Source organism: Equus przewalskii, chromosome 15 (genome assembly GCF_037783145.1).
Source record: "Equus przewalskii isolate Varuska chromosome 15, EquPr2, whole genome shotgun sequence".
Lineage (NCBI taxonomy): Eukaryota > Metazoa > Chordata > Mammalia > Perissodactyla > Equidae > Equus > Equus przewalskii.
The window spans coordinates 32,929,572-32,948,189 of record NC_091845.1 but is presented as its reverse complement, the minus strand read 5'-3'; the positions used below and the strand labels follow the sequence as shown (position 1 = coordinate 32,948,189).

The 18,618-nt window shown below is 42.2% G+C and overlaps 1 protein-coding gene across 10 annotated transcripts in view; it reads right to left on the bottom strand.

Annotated features, from left to right (window-relative positions):
* The window catches only part of ARHGEF3 (Rho guanine nucleotide exchange factor 3), a 285,003-nt gene that overhangs the window by 21,448 nt on the left and 244,937 nt on the right, over positions 1-18,618 (bottom strand). For all 10 annotated transcript variants that reach the window (XM_070574880.1, XM_070574881.1, XM_070574885.1 and 7 more), the window contains 2 exons: positions 17,773-17,880; positions 2,482-2,652 (listed from right to left, as the gene is read on the bottom strand). In XM_070574880.1, coding sequence (XP_070430981.1) covers positions 2,482-2,652; positions 17,773-17,880 — 279 coding nt within the window. The remainder of the gene's footprint in view (positions 1-2,481; positions 2,653-17,772; positions 17,881-18,618) is intronic.

The following is an 18,618-nucleotide window of genomic DNA, read 5'->3' as shown; positions in this document are numbered from 1 at the left end:
CCAGTCTAACAAGTTATCTTTCATGTTACAGAACTTTGATGCAGCTGAACAAGAGGGAACTATTTTAGGTAAAATAATTACAGTTTTGAGCCATGTGTTCTGTGTCTCTGCTGTGAGTGGCAATCACAATAAATGATTCAGAGTCTGTTCTCAGTGATGGACATGACAATATTATTAACTGGGCCAACACAATTTGTCTTCCTTCTAGTCAACAGAAGGTGAATCCCAACAAAAAGCTTTATTCGTATCAGCCACTTGTCTTGAGGCTGGAACTGTAGGAAGAATTCAATATTTTATCAGTCTAAATATCTGGTGAAGATAATCCATTCTATATTACTTTTCAGCCCTACATGGTAAAACAATAAAATTATAGGAGCCGGCTATGTGCAACAGTGTGTAAATGGACCATTTCTAATTTGGCGTTAGCAAGCCATCATAATTTAAGAGCTATGACGCACAGTACACTCTTTCGCTCTCATCTAGGAGTCTAAATTGTTGGCAAACATTACATTATTAAAGGACTACATGTTTGCGGTGATAGTTTGGAGAATATCTAATTTCTTTCAGATTAGAGGGAAGAAGTGAGCAGGCTTGGAGAAGACCCTCCATCCCCGGGGTTGGTGGAGCGCAGGACAATGAGTGTGCTCTCTGGCAAAGCAGGGGGAGGCAGAATGGTGAGCTGGAGGCCAGCGCATGGTGGTCCTTCACGGGGCCCAGTAAAGCCTCCATGTCATGCCCTCCTGGTACTCTATTTTATTTAACCTCTTATTTTGAAATAATTATAGACTCACATGAGAAATTACAAAAATAGTACAGAGAGGTCTTGTGTACCCATTACCCAGCTTCCCTCAATGGTAGCATCTTATATAACTATAGTGCATTATCGAAACCAGGAAATGGATTGGCATGATACAATTAACTAACCTTTACTTCGACCTTCCTCAGATCTCCTTGTACAACTGTTTTACTAGAGCTCACTTACATAGGCCTGATTGTCAGACTGACCAAATGTGGCTTCTGGGAGAAGAAAAGCACAGAACTCCACACTGGGATACACCACAGTCAGGCGTCTGTGGTGGAGCAGCACAGTGTCACCATGAAGACCACCGGTTTGGGAGTAGGACAGGACCTGGGTTCAAATCTTGACTCTGTAACTTCCTAGGTGGGTAACCTTCTGCTCTCTGTGCCTTAATAATTTCCTCACCTGCAGAATCAATCCCTCCCTCCTTCCAACTATCAGACGGTACAAATTATGTATGCACACTATTAACACTTGGGAGAACACAGAAAAGTATAAAGAAGAAAATTTTAAATTACCTGTAACACCATCTTGTTAAGATTTTTGCCATATTTCTACACAGGATTTTCTCAGTGCACATATTATATTTAAATGCTTTATTTATTCATTTATGAATAGATAATGCATTAATATGGTTCAAAATTTACAGTGCAGAAATGGGCACATGGGGAAAACTTTCCATCTCATCTCCTTCATCAGCCACCCAGTTCCTGTTCCAGGAGGCAACAACGTTACCAGTTTCTTGTGTGTCCTTCTAGAAACAATTTATAGTTTCATAAGCAGACACATATATATATATATATACACATATTCATTCTTCCTTCTTCTTTTACATAAATGGTATCATACTACACACCCCATTTTGTGCCCTGCTTTATCCCCTTAGCCATACATACATAGCAGCGCTTCTTGTGTTCCTACAGCTACATAGTATCCCATGTATGAACATCCGTTACTTAACCACTGCCCAGTAATAGATGTTCAGGCTCTTTCTAGCCCTGTTATAAACATTACTGTGATGAATAACCTAGCACACACATCTTTTCATCTGTGTATAAGTGCACCTGGCAGATAGATTTCTAGAAAAGAACTGCTGTGTCAAAAACCTAGAAAGTTTTCAAGTACCCCTTTGGCCAATGTCAGGTTCTCCACAAAAAGGGATATTCCAAGGATTTCACTAGATGACGCACATTTGAAGTGCTCAGCACAGTCTGGCACATGACGAGCTCTCTATAAAGGGTAATAGTATCATAGCCTTTTAGGGCCATCAATACAGAAAACTTACAGGGAATGAAATTAACTACATTCCATACAAAAGTTTTCCACAAAACTGAATCAGTTTTATAAAATGAATATTTCAAAATATTCTAGAAGTTCCTATCAAAATATAACTAAAGCGATTATTTTTATGAACTCCAGGATCCTAAATAAACATTTCCTGATTCATCTTCTTTGTAAATTCAGATTTTCGCATCAGTTTCTTTTTAAAGTGGGGGCCACACCCACCCAGCTGGATGCTGGTTTCTCAGTTGCTTACAAGGTTTGACACCTTGGTTTATACCTCCTTCTACAAATACAATTAAGAATTGATTTGGCGACCTCAGGGTAGACCCCAGCTTGGCTCTCGCCCACAGTACACCTGGTTCCAGACACATGGTCAACTCCATGGGTCCCAAGCCTACCTCCTGTCGTTTGATTTCCTTGGACGTAAGCATCTGATTGACGCACACATCGAAGGTCTCACTCCATAGCTTGCTGTCTCTCCGCTTCGTGCTCGAGGGGGCGGCATTTCTGGACCAGGGTCTGGGGGTGAGGATGTCAGGCCGGCTCTCGCTGCGGAAGCTAATGGAGCGCTAAACAATGAGAAAACAAACCGTCACAGGGCAGAGCGGCAGGACTGGGTGGATCCTTTGAGCAGCTTCCTGTCACTGACAGATCATAAATCAGACATTTGCAAGAAAGAGAGGGCAACGCCACAAGGCCTTTGGGAAGTGGGGCATTGTCTTGAGCCTACGTGCTAAGGAAAATTGGGCAAGGGGCCGCTTTCACACACATGCTGGGAGTATCCGTTCTGTGAGACCTGGATACAGTACAAGAACATGCACGAAGGCAGCTCTCAGACAGCAATGAGCCCTACGTTTTTCCGGTGGACATCTGCTCTTCAGAAGGACAAGGATTAACAGTAGTGGATGTCCTTCAAAAAAAAAAAAAAGAAAAAAGTCTCTCGAGTACTCCTCTCCTCCTCCTAGGAACAGAACCCCACTATCCTTGGGCATCTGGTCTCACATAGTTGGGCCCGACCTGACCAATCAGAGATCTCCACCACCCTGGTTTGGAGAGGGGTGCGTGATTTCCTGAAACTTGCTGCGATTCATGAGAGAAAGAGGAGAAGGGTCTTTGTTCCTTTGGGATTGTGAGCTCAAGAGACAACATAAACAGGAGTTTCTTACAGCAACTCTCTGGTCACACAGAAGAGTCTGCTATAGGAGAGATTAAAGGGACACAGAATGAAGGATGGAAGAGAGATGGATGGACCGAGGGAAGGAGGGGGCAAGCTTTACCAACATTGTTGGTGCCCCTGGATCCTACTGTGCTTGAAGCTAGAAAGAGCCACTCTTAGACTAAGGGGCTAACACATTCCCCTTTCTGTTGACATTCATCTCAGTTGGAGTTCTGCCAACTCAAAAAGTACCAACTAATATACATACTAAATACCATCTTGGCAGCAAATGATGCCTGTTCCTGAAGTAGTATTTTCCAAAGAGGCCCTGGTAGACTTCCAGGTGGTCTAACCACCCAAAGTCCACCCTCGTGGCTGAAACATGCTATTACAGTGCTTTCTCTTGACAAATACAAATGATCAAGAAGAAATTTGAGTGCATCACCTTCGGCCTTCATTCTAGAGGATTTCAACACACTTACTGGAAACTTTGCCAAAGCAGTGAGGTATTGCTGTGCTCAAAACCCACATTCTTATTTAACAAGTGTTCCTTTATGTCTGTGGCCTTTAGTGTGAAGTTCCAATTCCTCAGTTTGGCACAGAAGGCCTCTTATAATCTGACCACAGTCTATATATATAGGATCATCTCCTACCACTCACCCATTAGCCCCTATTCTCCACCTCTACCAGGCTATCTGCCATTCCCTAAATGCATCATGCTTTGCCATCCCTCTGTGTTTCCTTCAAGCAGTCTTCTTCTCCTAGAATTCTTTTCTTTCAATTCCAAACTGGCTAACTCCTAACTTGTCCTCAGGATATAACACAAACACCTCCTCTAGGAAGCCTTCACCAATATTCACCCACTCTTTCTGAGCAATTTGGACATATCTCTGTTATAGCAATAATCACATTTTGTTATACTTATTGGTCACCTGCTCTGAACTATGAACTTCCTGAAGGCAGGGACTGATTTTGCATGTGACATATGAGCTGTCATCACTAAGACTAAGACATTCAAAGGTAGCTTCCAAATATTTTGAGATTCAACAATAAAATTTAAGAAAGTAAAGAAAATTTTAAGAGAACTATTCAATATAAGGGCACTGTCAAATAAGCTATAATTCATCTGCTTGATGAAGTATTATCTATCCATTAAGACAATTCTGAGATAATTTTAACAACTAAAAATCTCTTCTATGTAAGTTAAAATAAAATCAGAACTATAATCTATATAGGAACACTGTTTATAATTATGAAAAAAATGCACGAGGAAAGATACAAAGGGAACACCACAAAATTCTATTGTTTTTGCCTGATAACATTATAGGTGATTTTTATTCTAGTTTACAAATTTTGATAATTCAAGAAAAACGAATAAATGAAAAATGTAAAAAGAAACTTCCAAAAGGCTTCAGTGTATTACCACAACCTTACGGAAGCAGGAAGCTACCTCTGTTTGCAAGCAGCAACACAGATCCTCAGGCTGGTGCAGGCTTCCAGGAGCTCCTGGGCTCATTAATGAGCTCATGAGAGCTGGACCAGCCCTGTGCTGGTCAAGAAAGGACTTGCATCGGATGCAGTTCACTATCTCGCAGATCCCTGTGATCTTTAGAAAACAGGCTCTTATAAACAGTGACCAGACTGATGCTTGCAGATCCCCAGCTCTCAGAATCAATTAGCCACAGGCATGGAAAGGTCAAAACAAGCAAAGTGAGTCATCAAGTAACTTGCTCATCTCAGTTTGTGGTTTTGATGCCAGCCAGGGCAGGAGTTAAAGAGCAGAAAGAGAAGAAAACACAAAAAAGAAGATTCAAAATGAAACACATTTTCTACTTTCCCTTGAGAGAATCAACCACCCACCTTGTTACATTTGTGGTCCTTGACCCACTTCAAACTCCCCCTTCCTCACCACCAGTTTGAAAATAATTTATGCTAACTTTAAATTTTCATACATCGCAAAAGTTTATAAAATCAAGTACAAATTGCCTCATTTTCCAAACTCCACTTCCCAGAGGTAACTGCTATTAAGTTTGTTCTAGATCTTTCCAAACTTTATCTATGCATTTGCTAATATTCACAGAAAACAGAATGTTTTCTCTTTTCACTCAACAATATGTTTCTCCATGTTAGTATATAAGATGCAGTCTTTTAAAAAAATAACTTATTGAGATGAAATTCACACAACATAAAATTGACCTTTATTTTTTTTTGCTGAAGATTAGCCCTGAGCTAACATGTGTTGCCAATATCCCTCATTTTTTGCTTGAGGTAGATTAGCCCTGAGCCTACATCTGTGCCAGTCTTCCTCCACTTTACATGTGGGTCACCGCCACAGCATGGCTGATGAGTGGTGTAGGTCCTCGCCCAGGATCCGAACCTGCAAACCTGGGCCACCAAAGCGGAGTGTGCCAAACTTAACCACTAAGCCACAGAGCTGGCCCCTAAAATTAACCATTTTTAAAGTGAATAATTCAGTGGCCTTTAGTACATTCACAATTTGTGCAACCACCATCTCTACCTAGTTCCAAAACATTTCCATCTCCCCAGAGTCACTCCTTCTTTTCAATGGCTGCAGTCCAGATGGACCACATGGATTAACCAACATCCAACTGACGGACGTTAAAGTCCTGTCCAGTATCTGGCTATTACAAAAGTGCTCGGTGAACATCCTTTATTTTCTGAGCTGGTATTTCTGAAAGGCAGATTCCTGAAGTAGAATTCCTTGGTCTAAGAAGCATCGACTTTTTTTTTGAGGAAGATTAGCCCTGAGCTAACTGCTGCCAATCCTCCTCTTTTTGCTGAGGAAGACCAGTCCTGAGCTAATATCCGTGCCCATCTTGCTCTGTTTTGTATGTGGGATGCCTACCACAGCATGGCTTGCCACACGGTACCATGTCCGCCCCCGGGATCCAAACTGGTGAACCCTGGGCCGCCAAAGCGGAACGTGTGCACTTAACTGCTGCGCCACCAGGCTGGCCCCAGAAGCATCGACATTTTAACATTTGATATGTACTGCCAAATTGACCTCTGAACACTCTGTTCAACTTTCTATTCCCCAGAAAGTTATATGACAGGACACTTCTTGCACATACTCATCCACAGGATATTATTATCAATCGGATAGGGAAAACACCTATACTTTAATTTCAGTTTCATGTTTGGAACATAAGATTGAGCATATTTTTATGTATTTATTGAAAAACTTCCCAGAGTTGGGGATTTCCTTTTGTTGCAGTTTGGGGAAAAAGAGAGAGGTGAGCTATACTGGGTGAGTTCTATAGTTAAGAATTCCTTGTTCTGTGTTTCCTTAGTGATTTCTGGGCTGGAGTGCTGAGGGGGAAGGGATGGGGACGAAGTTCACCATGTGTATCACAGAGGGGCTATTACATGCCCACCCATGCTTATCACTTCTGATGAGTTCTTTCTGATCCTCCCAACCACCCTGCATGATGGGAGTTTATTCCCATTTTACTGATGAGGAAACTGAGGCTCAGAGAGGCTAAGTAAGGCACTTGCCCAGGCAGGATTCAAAAGGAGATCTGTTGGGCTCCAAAACCTGAGCTCTTTCTACTGTAGGGGCTGCACCTGCTGTTTACATGCAAACCATGCATTGTGGGGAAGTTTCAATGAGCTGGGACTCAGCCTTCTAGGAGTTTAAATCTAGTTAAGGAGAGGGAATACTTTCCCTCAGTTCTAGGAATAACGACTGAGTGGGTCTTTGACCAATCAAACTTTAGATTTACACCTTTCCTTAGGCTGGGTTAAAACAAACATTTCCTCCTTTTTAAACTCCACTTAGAAAGAGGAAGGATGTGGAAAGGAAGAATCCCAAAGAAGAAATAAAGAACACGGGCAGGTATGTGGTCAGCAGCCGACTGGCCGTGGAGACGGCCCACAGCCAACCAAGCCCAAGCCAAGGGCTGGTGTTCATGATGGCGCTGACCACACACCATGACCTACACCCCTACAAGTCATCAGTACAAATGGGCACAATTAAATGAGAGGATTGCAGCTGGGGAGGAACATGTGACTACTGTTAGAAGAGAAAACCAAAGACGGGGATGCCTCTTGAGAGAGAACAGTCACATCCCTTCCAGCACCCCAACCACTGCCCATTCCCCTTTACTCCCACTTTATTTATCTCTATTTTCACCATGTGCTGTATGATATCATCTACTGGTTTGTTTCTGACTTGTCTGTTTCCTCCCAAAAGAAGGTAAGCTCCTTGAAGGCAAAGATATCTATCTGTTCTCTTCCCTGATGGATTCATCTGCAACTGGCACACAGTAGCACCTCAACTATTTTGCTTAATGAATGAATAGCCTGTATATGCTGGGCACTGCGAGGGGAACTTTAGAGCCCTGCTATACCCAAGAGGTAAGGATTCCTACCTCTGTTCTACAGATGAGGAAGCTTGAGACTCAGAGAAGGTGACACTCTGCTGAAGGTCATGCAGCTAAGGAATGATGTTCCAGAATTTAAACTCAGGCCAATGGTGAACTCACAATGACAATCCAAGTCAGATCTATTTCAGTCCACCCCCACTCCCCCCAATTTTTATTCAACATCTTACCCTGCCTCCCCTAGGGTAAGATTCAAAGCGTGATGATGGGGTACATGTGCCCAAATAGATGAGTTTCAGGCTACTTCTCAGTCTATGGGAGGGATTCTCAACCTTGCCACCACTAACATTGTGGACCAGAAAATTCTTTGTTATGAGGCGCTTTCCTGTGCACTACAGGATGTTTAGCAGTGTCCTTACCTCTAACTACTAGATGCCAGTAGTGCCTCCACTCCAGTTGTGACTACCAAAATATGTCCAGACAGTGCTGAATGTCCCCTGGGGTGAGAAACACTGGTCCACAGTAACTAGGAGAGGCTCAACTCAAAAAGAGGGACCCAGCCTTGGGAGGGACCGCATAAAAACAGAAACATGTACATTCATCCCCTCAGGGTGTGGAGATTCTGAGCTTGGAATGAAAAATGTTCCAGGACAAGCAAGAGTTTCCATGAGGGAATCTGGCCTAGCAAATCAGTCAAAAGCCCAAAGCTCATAACTACTGGCAGCTAAAATAACAAAGGCCATAACAGGCACAGATAATGCAGATTTAGGAAATGGGTGCTCATGTTTATGCCTGAGCTGGGTATGTGGAAAAGATGCTGCAGATGCAAAGGGGACTGTCTGTCAGGTGGGAAAAGGGAGCCCCTTTACACGTGTCAGAGGAAATGTAAACCCAGCAGGTTAGGCATGATGGAACAGGTTTGATTTGTTAAAGCCGCCTGTTCAGCGGGGGGCTCCCTCGCCCTTTTCCAAAAACAGAAGGTCTCTACAGCCAAAGATAATATGCTCCAAAATGAGCTCAATCCAGGGAAATGCTCTACACTTACCATTGCTATTTTGTAGCAGATGGTTTATTATTAAATGGATTGGAAGTTAGGGTGGGACTGTAAGAGGAAAACATGTTTCTATGCTGCTACTACAATGGGTTAAACTAAAATATACAGTGCTTATGGCTGGGATTGGAAAGTGTTCTCGAATAGCATCCTGGAGGAATCTCTCATATAAGGCTTGATTAGAGTAATTAAATTGAGAAATAACACTTCCCAGCTGGGTGGCCTCCGTCACATTTGAGCCTTACGCTAATCCTGGGAGAGGCACTGGGCAGCTTCTTACATTTTGCCCCCTTTTAATAGATGAGAAATCTGAGTACCAGCGGATTAAGTGACTGGCACAAGGAAAGTGTGGAATAGGAACTGAGTCCAGTCTTTCGACTACAAAACAGGGATTTGGGTTAAGAACAACAGGCTTTGGAGTAAAACAGACATGGCTTCAAGTCAACTCAATTGCCGAGGGACCTTCGAAAGTTAATCTCTCTGGGTCTCAGTTTCCTTATCTGTAAAAGAGGCCTAGTAACAAGTACCTCACAAAGTTATAGTAAGGATTAGATAAGATAAAGTATGTCAAGGGCTTAGCCAAGTGCCTGAGACGTGGTCAGTAGGAAATGGACATTACCTACAGTTATTACATCATCGACTACACTGCTACCACTTGTGCTTGTTTTTACATGTTTTCATTCATTAGCAAACAGCAGACACATCTCTGAACTGCTTGGACCAAACAGCTCCTTGTGGGCCCTCCATTAGGATAACATAGGGGGAGAAAACCCCTCAGCAGCAGTGTTATTTATAAAAGCCAAAGATCTATAAACAGCCTAAAATGCTCAACAATAGGGATTAAATTGATTACAGAGTAACCATAAAATGGAATATAATATGGCTGTTAAAAAACATTCTTTCTGAGAAGACCTTAATGACAATGGGCAAATCTCACATGTAGAGTTAAGGGCAAGAAGATCCTTGTTTAAAATACGGAATGTCAACAGGGGTTACCCCAGAGGGCGGGACTGCAGATGATTTTTATTTTCATCTTCATACTTCTCTACATTTATTTTCCATACTGAAGAGATATTAACTAAGAAAAAACAAAATCAGCAGACAAATGTGCGTGACCATGAAGAGAGTTCAAAGTGGTGCTATAAACATAAAATCACATATCTAGAATCTGGTTCAGATTAATGCACATTAAAAACACGATAAAAAGGCAGCTGATCAATTCACAGTCAATCAAAGTCAAGCCCCAAAGACCTAGCGCAAGAAGAAACCTTACTGTAGAGGGAAGAGATTGTAGGTAGAATGAATGAAAAGCTCAAGGAAATATTTGGTTCGGGTGTGGGGAAACTATTGTACAATTTGCTTAGAGGAAGCCCAAACGAGGAAGACTTTCAGAGGCTTGGGGCAGCAGCCCAACCCTCTTCACTGGGCGCCATAAAATGGCTTTTGCATGATAATATTAATGGTAAAATATTCCATGAGTTGGAACGGAAATGATGACTCGCCCCACCCCACGCACAAACAAAGAGTAAGGAACAGCTGCGAAGTGGGATGCTCTGGACCCAAAGTCTGGCCATTATTTTCAGATCCTGGCAAACTGCAGCTTTAATTATGACCAAACTAACTTTCTGGAAAAGCCTATTACAGGAGAGGCACTGTGAAACCCTACAGAATCTCAGCTCCAGCACTAAACAGCTGTGTGACCTTGGGTACATTTTTCAACCTTCAGATTTTTCCCCTATAAAGTGGTGATGAATCCTACCTTGCAGAGTTTCAGAGATGAATTGAGGCCAGGAACATAAAGTACTTTTCACAGAACCTAGCTCTTTGTAAATACTCAACTAATGGAAGTTATTACTACTAAATAAAAACTGACAAGCTTTAAGTTACAATAGTCAACAATTACCATGGTCTACCATTATTCAGAAATAGTAAAGCACAACATAAAGTTAGGAGCTCCTCTTGACAGGGAATACAGGTCACTTCTCAGCTATACCCTTACCTTCCAGACAGCAAGGCAGTATGATTTCTAGTCACTTCTCCAAACACACACACACACACACACACACACATCCCAAGCTCATCACTATATCTGCCAAATACCTTGGGACCAAAGACTTTTGTCAGTAGGCAGTAGATGACCTCGGACCAAAGAACTAAGTTTGAGGTCCTTGGAGAGGAAAGTCATGGGTGCCAGCACATTAAGTGCCTGGGTACTCTTCCTACTTACTTCTCATATCTAGATGACATCAGTCTTCTCACACTCCTTCCTCAAACCTGAAATGCCCTTTCTCCTCTTCATCCGCATCATCGCTGAGCCATTCTAGGCCCAACACAAACCGTTCCACCCTTGCCAGCTAGCTTTCCTTCCCCCACAGGCCATTATGAAGCTCCCTTTCTCTAGTATATTTTATCATATAAGATTTTCAAATCTCACACATTTTTATCTGGTTGCAAAGGTAATATATAATTATTTAAAAAATTCAAGCATGATAGAAATATATAATATAAAAAGTAAAAGTTAATAGTCCGAGGCTGTTTATTCATTCTCTACTGATTTGTAACTCTTATGCAGTGAGGAAAAAGGAGGAGAACACAAGACAGAAACAAAAGAAGTGTGAAAGTCTCTTATAGTCATATTCCCAAGAGATAGCCTCTATTAAGAATTTGATGATGTTCCTGGTTTTTTCCTATACGCACACTATTATGGGTGTGTTTTATTAATTGGGATACAATGGTTTTGAATTCCCCATTTTTTCTCTTGCTAATATATCTTAGACAACTTTTACCAAGTAAATTTTACCTTCTCAAGAGCAGGCACTGTCTCCTTTTTCATACTGACTACTTCCCCAACAAGTCTAGAGCAGAACAAATAACACAGTAGATATAGAGAATATTAATGGAGAACATGAATATATCATATTTTATGCTGTGTCTGGGTTACATGAAATAATTTCCAGATCTAAAGGCCAGGGAATGGAGCAATCAGAGACGGTATTTACCAGAAACCCTCCTTTAGCCTCAACAATCCTCCCTCAGGGGATACATGTGGGGGAGGGGGCTCATTTTCTATTGAGAAGTAGCCCAGTTATATAATATTACTAAGTAGGCACCCACTGTAAGCTCCTGGAGAGCCACTAGGAAGAGCAATGGCCACCTTTTCTAGTAATAAAAGTGATAATAATACAGTTCATGTGCCACCTAATGACATTTCGGTCAACAATGGATCGCGTATATCACAGTGGTCCCATAAGATTAGTACCACACAGCCTAGATTTGTAGTAGACTATACCATTGAGGTTTCTATAAGTACACTCTAGGATGTTCACATGACAAAACTGCCTAACGATGCATTTCTCAGAACATATCCCTGTTGTTAAGCATGACTGTAGTAATCACCAATTTCTAAGCACATCCTAAGTAATGTGTAGTGTCAGGTACTGTGGATACAAAGAAAAGTAAGAGACAACCTTCGCCTGCATGGAAAAGTCAAGGGGCCCCTGGGAAAAGCCATCTTGTGAAGATGTCACAGCAGAGGAAAAAACTGGTAGAGAGGGAGAAATGTGACTATGAGTCTAGAATTAGGATGTGAGGACACAGAGAAGCAATTCTGTCTAAGAATAGATACACATCAAGAATAGAGGCCTAACTCTAGTGATATTAAATGCCTTTAGTGTTCACACCTTTTGACCAGAACTCCACTTCTGGGAATATAATCTAGTGAAAGAAAGAAATACAGACACATACAAGATCTGTGATCAGGAAGTTTAAAGCAGTGTTATCCATAATGGTGGAAAAATGGAAACAAATGTTCAACAATAGAAGATTCATTCAACAAAACGGTATATCCTTTTGATGAAACACTCTATGAACCCATTAAGAATAGGGTCTGTGAAAAATATTTAATGACACAAAATATATCATCATATTGTAAGGTTATTTTATACTGCTGAGACAAAAGTAAGTTAAAAAATAGCATATACAGCATGATTATGATTTTGTTTTTAAAAAATAGACACCCAGGTACATAGCAAAAGAAAAGATTGCCTGGCTATGTGCCAAAACGTTAACAGAAGTTTTTTGGTGATGGAGAGATGGGATTACAAGGGACTTTTACTCCCTTTTCTGTGCTTCTCTATATTTTTCAATTTTTTAGTGATGTTATATGATCAGAAAAGAAAGTATAATAGAAGGTAATTAAAAAAATAGGAACATGCCTTCAAAAGACATTCAATACAGAGTTACTTAATAATATAAAAATATTCACAGCCTAAATATCCATTAATAAGAGACTGGTTATGTAAAATAAATCATATCAACACATTGGAATAATACATACTCAGTCCATTAACATGTTTTCCAGGAGTAATTGTTATATAATATTTCTTTTAAGCCATAACAAAATTCTGATCCAGCTAAATGACAAAGGGAGGATGAAAATAGAAGAGATGGAACAAAACACAACAGACAAAACGCAAAAAACAAACAAACAAAAAGACAAAACCCAAGACAAAGAGCCTTTAAAGAAATAAAGTGGGTAGGGGCCGGCCCCGTGGGCAAGTGGTTAAGTTTGCGCCCTCCGCTTCACTCGTCAGGCCATGCTGAGGCAGCATCCCACATGTCACAACTAGAAGGACCCACAACTAAGGATACACAACTATGTACTGGGGGGCTTTTGGAGTAAAAGGAAAAATAAAATTTTTTAAAAAAATAAATAAATAAACTGGGTTATTTAACTTTAATAAAAGGCACAATTTTCCCAAGAGGCTGTAACAATGATGAAGAGGAACTTTTATACAACTAACTGCATAACTTGGAAATATGTGAGGCCGAGACCAACAGAGATGCAAGAGAAACTGATCATCCACAGTTGGATTGGAGGTTTAAATCCAAAGTGAACAGATCACACAAAGGCTGGACAGACTGTGAGTAACCCCAAGTTAGGCTCAGAGCATCTAAGTTAGCTAGATATACCTAGAATAACACTGGAAGGAAATTATTAAAATATTAACAGGAGTTGTTTTGGAGTGGAATCTTTTCTCTTTCTCCTTTTTTGTATTTTTCCATAATGAACATACACTCTTATAATGGAAAAGCAATAAAGCTCATGTTCAAAGAAAACGCAGGGCTCAATCACAGTGTAACATACACAGCATTCCATAGCATGCACTTGGACTCAGCTCAAATGAGTCCACCAGCCCCACACAGCTGTGACGGGGGAGGAGACTTCCAAAGGCAAGTTCTCCTTCCTCACTTCACACGAGGAGCAGTGCATGCAGGCCTGTTTCAGAGCTAGGCCGATTTTCCTCTCGGGCAGGCCAGTGAGGGGATTTATAGGCCCAGAGGGATCCAGACATCTGTGCTCCAGTCTACCAGCAGCGCTAACTTCCCCTGGTGAGAAGCAGATAGAGCGCCACGCAGTCGCCCGTCCCTCTCCAGCTTCCACAAATGCTGCCTTTGTGCTGAGGCCTAAGCCCCCGGTCCACACGGGGCACGGAGGAGGCAAAGAGAACAAGCCCTGCAGTGTCTTGCCAAACTGTTGCTGCAAAGACCACTTGTATTTGTGGCTGGGTTTTCAACCTTTTTGGAAGAGGTTGTCAGGCCCGAGCTCTCCTGATATCCTCCTGGACTAAACTGTGGTCTCCCGTGGAACTAGAGGAAAGACGGCTAAGTGTTCCCTTATCGATTAAAGCATTGTGTTTGGGTAAAGCATGACTTTGGGCCTAAGTCATCTCTTCTTCTAGAATAAAAGGAACTCAACCTGAGAGGCATGACTGGATATTCAAAGGGATATGTACGTCCATATGGTGCCAGGAACCAGGGACAAGGGACACTGCGACAGAGGACCAAGCTGCTCAATTACAGCCTTGGGTTGCTTTTGGAAGTAGAAAAGACATAAATAATACATACATATGGGTAAGGAATCAATGACTGCTGAGAGGTTTGGGGTAGCTCCTACACTCCCTATTCGCTGTTCCTCCTCTTTTGGAATGGGCACCAAGATAAAATGAGATGGGAAGTGAAGTTGGCCCACTGAGTACACCCCTTTGGGGCCTCCTCTTCCCCCTCCTCCTCCCTGCTCCTCAGGCTACACCAGCACCCTATTCCATTCGAGCTAGTGAGGGAAGCAATAAAGTCATGCGGCAACTACTGGGATGCTAGGAAATAATTCTGCAGAACTTGCACTGCACGCACCAAGGTGACTGACAGGGAGCTATTTGGGGTAATAAGATAAGATGGCATTCTCCGTGCTTTGTAAATCACCCTTCAAACATGGCTGTCTAACTCTGCATACAACCTCAGGGGCATATTTCCATTCGCTGTCCCCCAAGGACACACAAAATATATGCACCTTGCTCAGGTTCTCTCCATGTTTATGTGCATAACAGTTATTACGAATAACCGTTCTGCTTCTGCCAGGTCATTTCTGCCCAAAAAATGGAGCCTGGGGTTAGCTATTTGTCATGATATTTGAAAAAAGTAAATAAAAAAATTATTTTGCCAAAAAAGTCTTTAGGGTTTTAGAAACTACTTTCCACATGTCAGATCCCTCCCTCAAGTCTGGCTCTCTCATCCTTGCTTGGCCTCAGTCTGTTGGATTTCAGACATGGCTTGCTTTCTGTCTGTCTCAGTTCTTTAGGTCAATGCAAATTTTCAAGGTGATGAAATATTTCCTGCAGTGTTGCCCGTGTAGGGCAGAAACAGGGGAAAAGAAATAAAGGTTGCCTGGGAAGCCACAGGGAAGATATCGAAGCTGCGACAATGGAGGATCTTACAGCAATATGCAGTCAGGGCTGGGCTGTGGCGGGAGGCATAGACAGTGCTCCCCCTAGATCCAGGAGCACAAACATGGAGTTTATGGGCTAGGTGTCATCAGGAGATGTGGGGACATTTGTAGATGACAGTTGGCTGGCTAGTCAGGTCCAGTTCATTACTGCCATGTGGCAACACGGGCCCAGCACTGCCAAGCCTTCCAATTCCTCAAGAGAAGCCAGAACTCTAGATTGTTATATGGACTGCTTTGATTTTTAAACATTAGCTCAAAACACTATGCAGCCAAACAAAACACAACTTGAGGGCCAGATGTGGCCATAAATCTACCAGAAGGCGACTCTATCTAGGATGTAAGCAACGTGAGGGCAGGAAGAAGAGCCTGGTGCACGAGGAGGGCCCACTCAATACTTGTGGAAGTCTTCTCGGGGCAGAGGGTAGACTCTCCTAGGAGAGACAACAGGAGGAGGTGACTGGCAACATGGAGATCTCGTAATCAAGGGAAGGAATAACTATGGGGTGAACCTGAGCCGCAGCCACTGGGATGGAAAGGGAAGGGTGAAATGGCAGTAGACAGGCTAAGAATTTTCAAAAAGCAGAACTCAGTGAAAGACCAGATGTGCAGGACTAGGGTGGTGATGAATCTTCCAGGGGAAGCCTGTGATGAACTTGGCTAGAGGGCTGAGGGACTGGTCACAGGGGACAAAAAGTAAACACATTTTTCTTCACTAGCTTCAAAGCCCTTCATCTGGCTCCCCCAGACAACCTTATTTTTTTTTCTCCATTCCCCCACAAAGGGGATCAGAGGATAACCAGGGGCTCAGAGGCCTAAGCACTGAGAGAGACAGAGCCAAACCTATAGCTTATTAGGTGATGAGATTCATTCAGGAGAAACTGCCAGCAGAGTTAACAAAGGAATGGGCAGGGCAGGGGATAAACATCGGAGAGGGATGGCATCCACAGGAGAGTGGCGAGAACAGCTTAGGCTCTGCAGGGTCACGGCATATTGGCTGAACAGCGTGGAAGCAACGACAGGATGGCATGAGGGAGACCTCAAATAGTTCTCAAATCATAGATTTTCATAGCACGGGACATGCCTTAGGTTCTGGTCCACAATTTTCTTAATGACTCAGTCAGTCAAGATAAAATACTGCTAAGCAACAGCATTCACGACAAGTAAGAAGTGGCAGGCTCAAGACTACTTCTTAGCTAAACAAGGTGAGCCTGTTCATGGCATGACTTTTGTGGGCTTCAGTCTACAAGAGGATCTTTATGATTATCAAATTTGGTCCAAGGCCTTGGACAAATCTCAATTTTCACCTTAAAAGATAAGTGTTATCAGGAGTTTAAGAACAAGACCGAATACAACCACTTATTAGCCAAAGAACTATTATGGTAGCTAATATTTACCACTTAGCTAACTAGTAAATTAGTGTTTGCTAACAAAGGGCTTAGTATAGTTTTGTTAGCAATACAGTCCTTTAAATGCACTATCTTATAAATCTTTACAGTGATTCTATAAAAGACCTGGTAGCATCATCTCCAATTTATCCATTAGGAATGAAAGCAAGACCCAGAGATGTTAAGTCACCTGCCCAAAGTGACAAAGTCTTTGAGTGACAGAGCTGAGGTCAGAACTGAGATATTTCAGTCTAGGGCCCTTGTTCTAATCCAGGGGTCAGCAAACATCTTCTGTAAAGGGCTAGAGAGTAAATATTTTAGGCCTTGTGGGCAATATGGTCTCTGGTACAAGGACTTGACTCTGCCATTGCAGTACAAAAGCAGCCATAGACAACACATAAACATTTAGCATGCCTATGTTCCAACAAAACATTATTTATGGATGCTGAAATTTGAATTTCATATAATTTTCATGTGTCATAAAAGATCATTCCTCCTTTGATTGTTTTCCTAGCCATTTAAAAACGTTAAAACCATTCTTACCTTGTGGGCCATAAGAAAGCAGGGAGTAGGCTGATTTTTTTCCACGTGCTATAGTTTGCAGACCCTGGTCTAAGCCACCAGGCTCTCCTGCCTTCCGGCTCACATCATGTAGTTTCCTGAGGAGGCCCATAGATATTTTAGGACAAAACCTGTAAAAGTGTGTCTGGATGGGGCACAGGACTGAAATACAATTGTGAGGAAAGACCCAACAGAGATGACTGTTCAAGTCACCCCTCGAAGGACTCCACCTGACTCCAGTTTACAACTTGAAAACACCTCTTCCTTTCAGTCCCCTCACTTGCTCTCTTCTATTAAAATAAGCATTGACTCAGGTCTACCTGAAACCAGAGTAGGTTCTGGGTAGGATGGGGATGTCCCCTCCTGTACAACATGGTTTTCTGCAAACATGAGCCCACTGTGACCTTACCTGCAGGGTTTGGCCGAAGCGCTTTAACGGTGTAGCCTTCACTGGTGGGATGAGGTTTGCTAGTGATGTGACTCTGGAAAGGGGTTTGACCCGTTTATTACTAGGCTCCTGTATGGTTGAAAAAAAAAAAAAGGAAAGGAGAATGTCAAGGTCAATTACGAAGACAACATAACTTTACCATACAGTTGTGTCCCCCCTCCATGAGGTGCTGGCTGCACACCGATCTGTGGAATGCAAACCGTGCCCCGTTTCACTCCAGCTGTGCAGAGATGACCTGGCTTACGAGCCAGGGAAAGAGCAATGGCACAGGGATGTCAACAGAAGCAGCCTCTGGGGGACAGGAAATGGGCAGGGATCTGCTCCATACCCCTAACCCTCAATATCTGCCAGCTTTTAATTCGGAAGCCTCCACTTAGTAGAATCATTCTCCTCCACCCCTCCTGCAGAGAAAAGCTGCCTCAGATTTCCCATCCAATGACCTTGTCAGGCAGTTGTCTTTTGATGCTTCTGGTCTCATCTTTTAAAAAACCTTTACCTCACCTTGCCTGAAGCTGCTCTCCAAATTTCTTTTATGCAATGGCTTTTCTAAAGCACAAAGAATATTTTTTAGTTCATTAAATTAAAAAAAATATAGTTTTTTTAAAAAAAGTTCCTGTATTACTGGGCTCTTAAGAAAGCATCTTTGTATCTACAGTATATTTCAAATGCACACACTAATACGTATAAATAACAACCAGACAGTAAAAGAAAATGTACAGAGAGAAAACCCAACCATGGACACTGATTTTTATACTATATATATAGCCACAAATTTTGAACATGACTGCCACATAAAACACTTGCAAA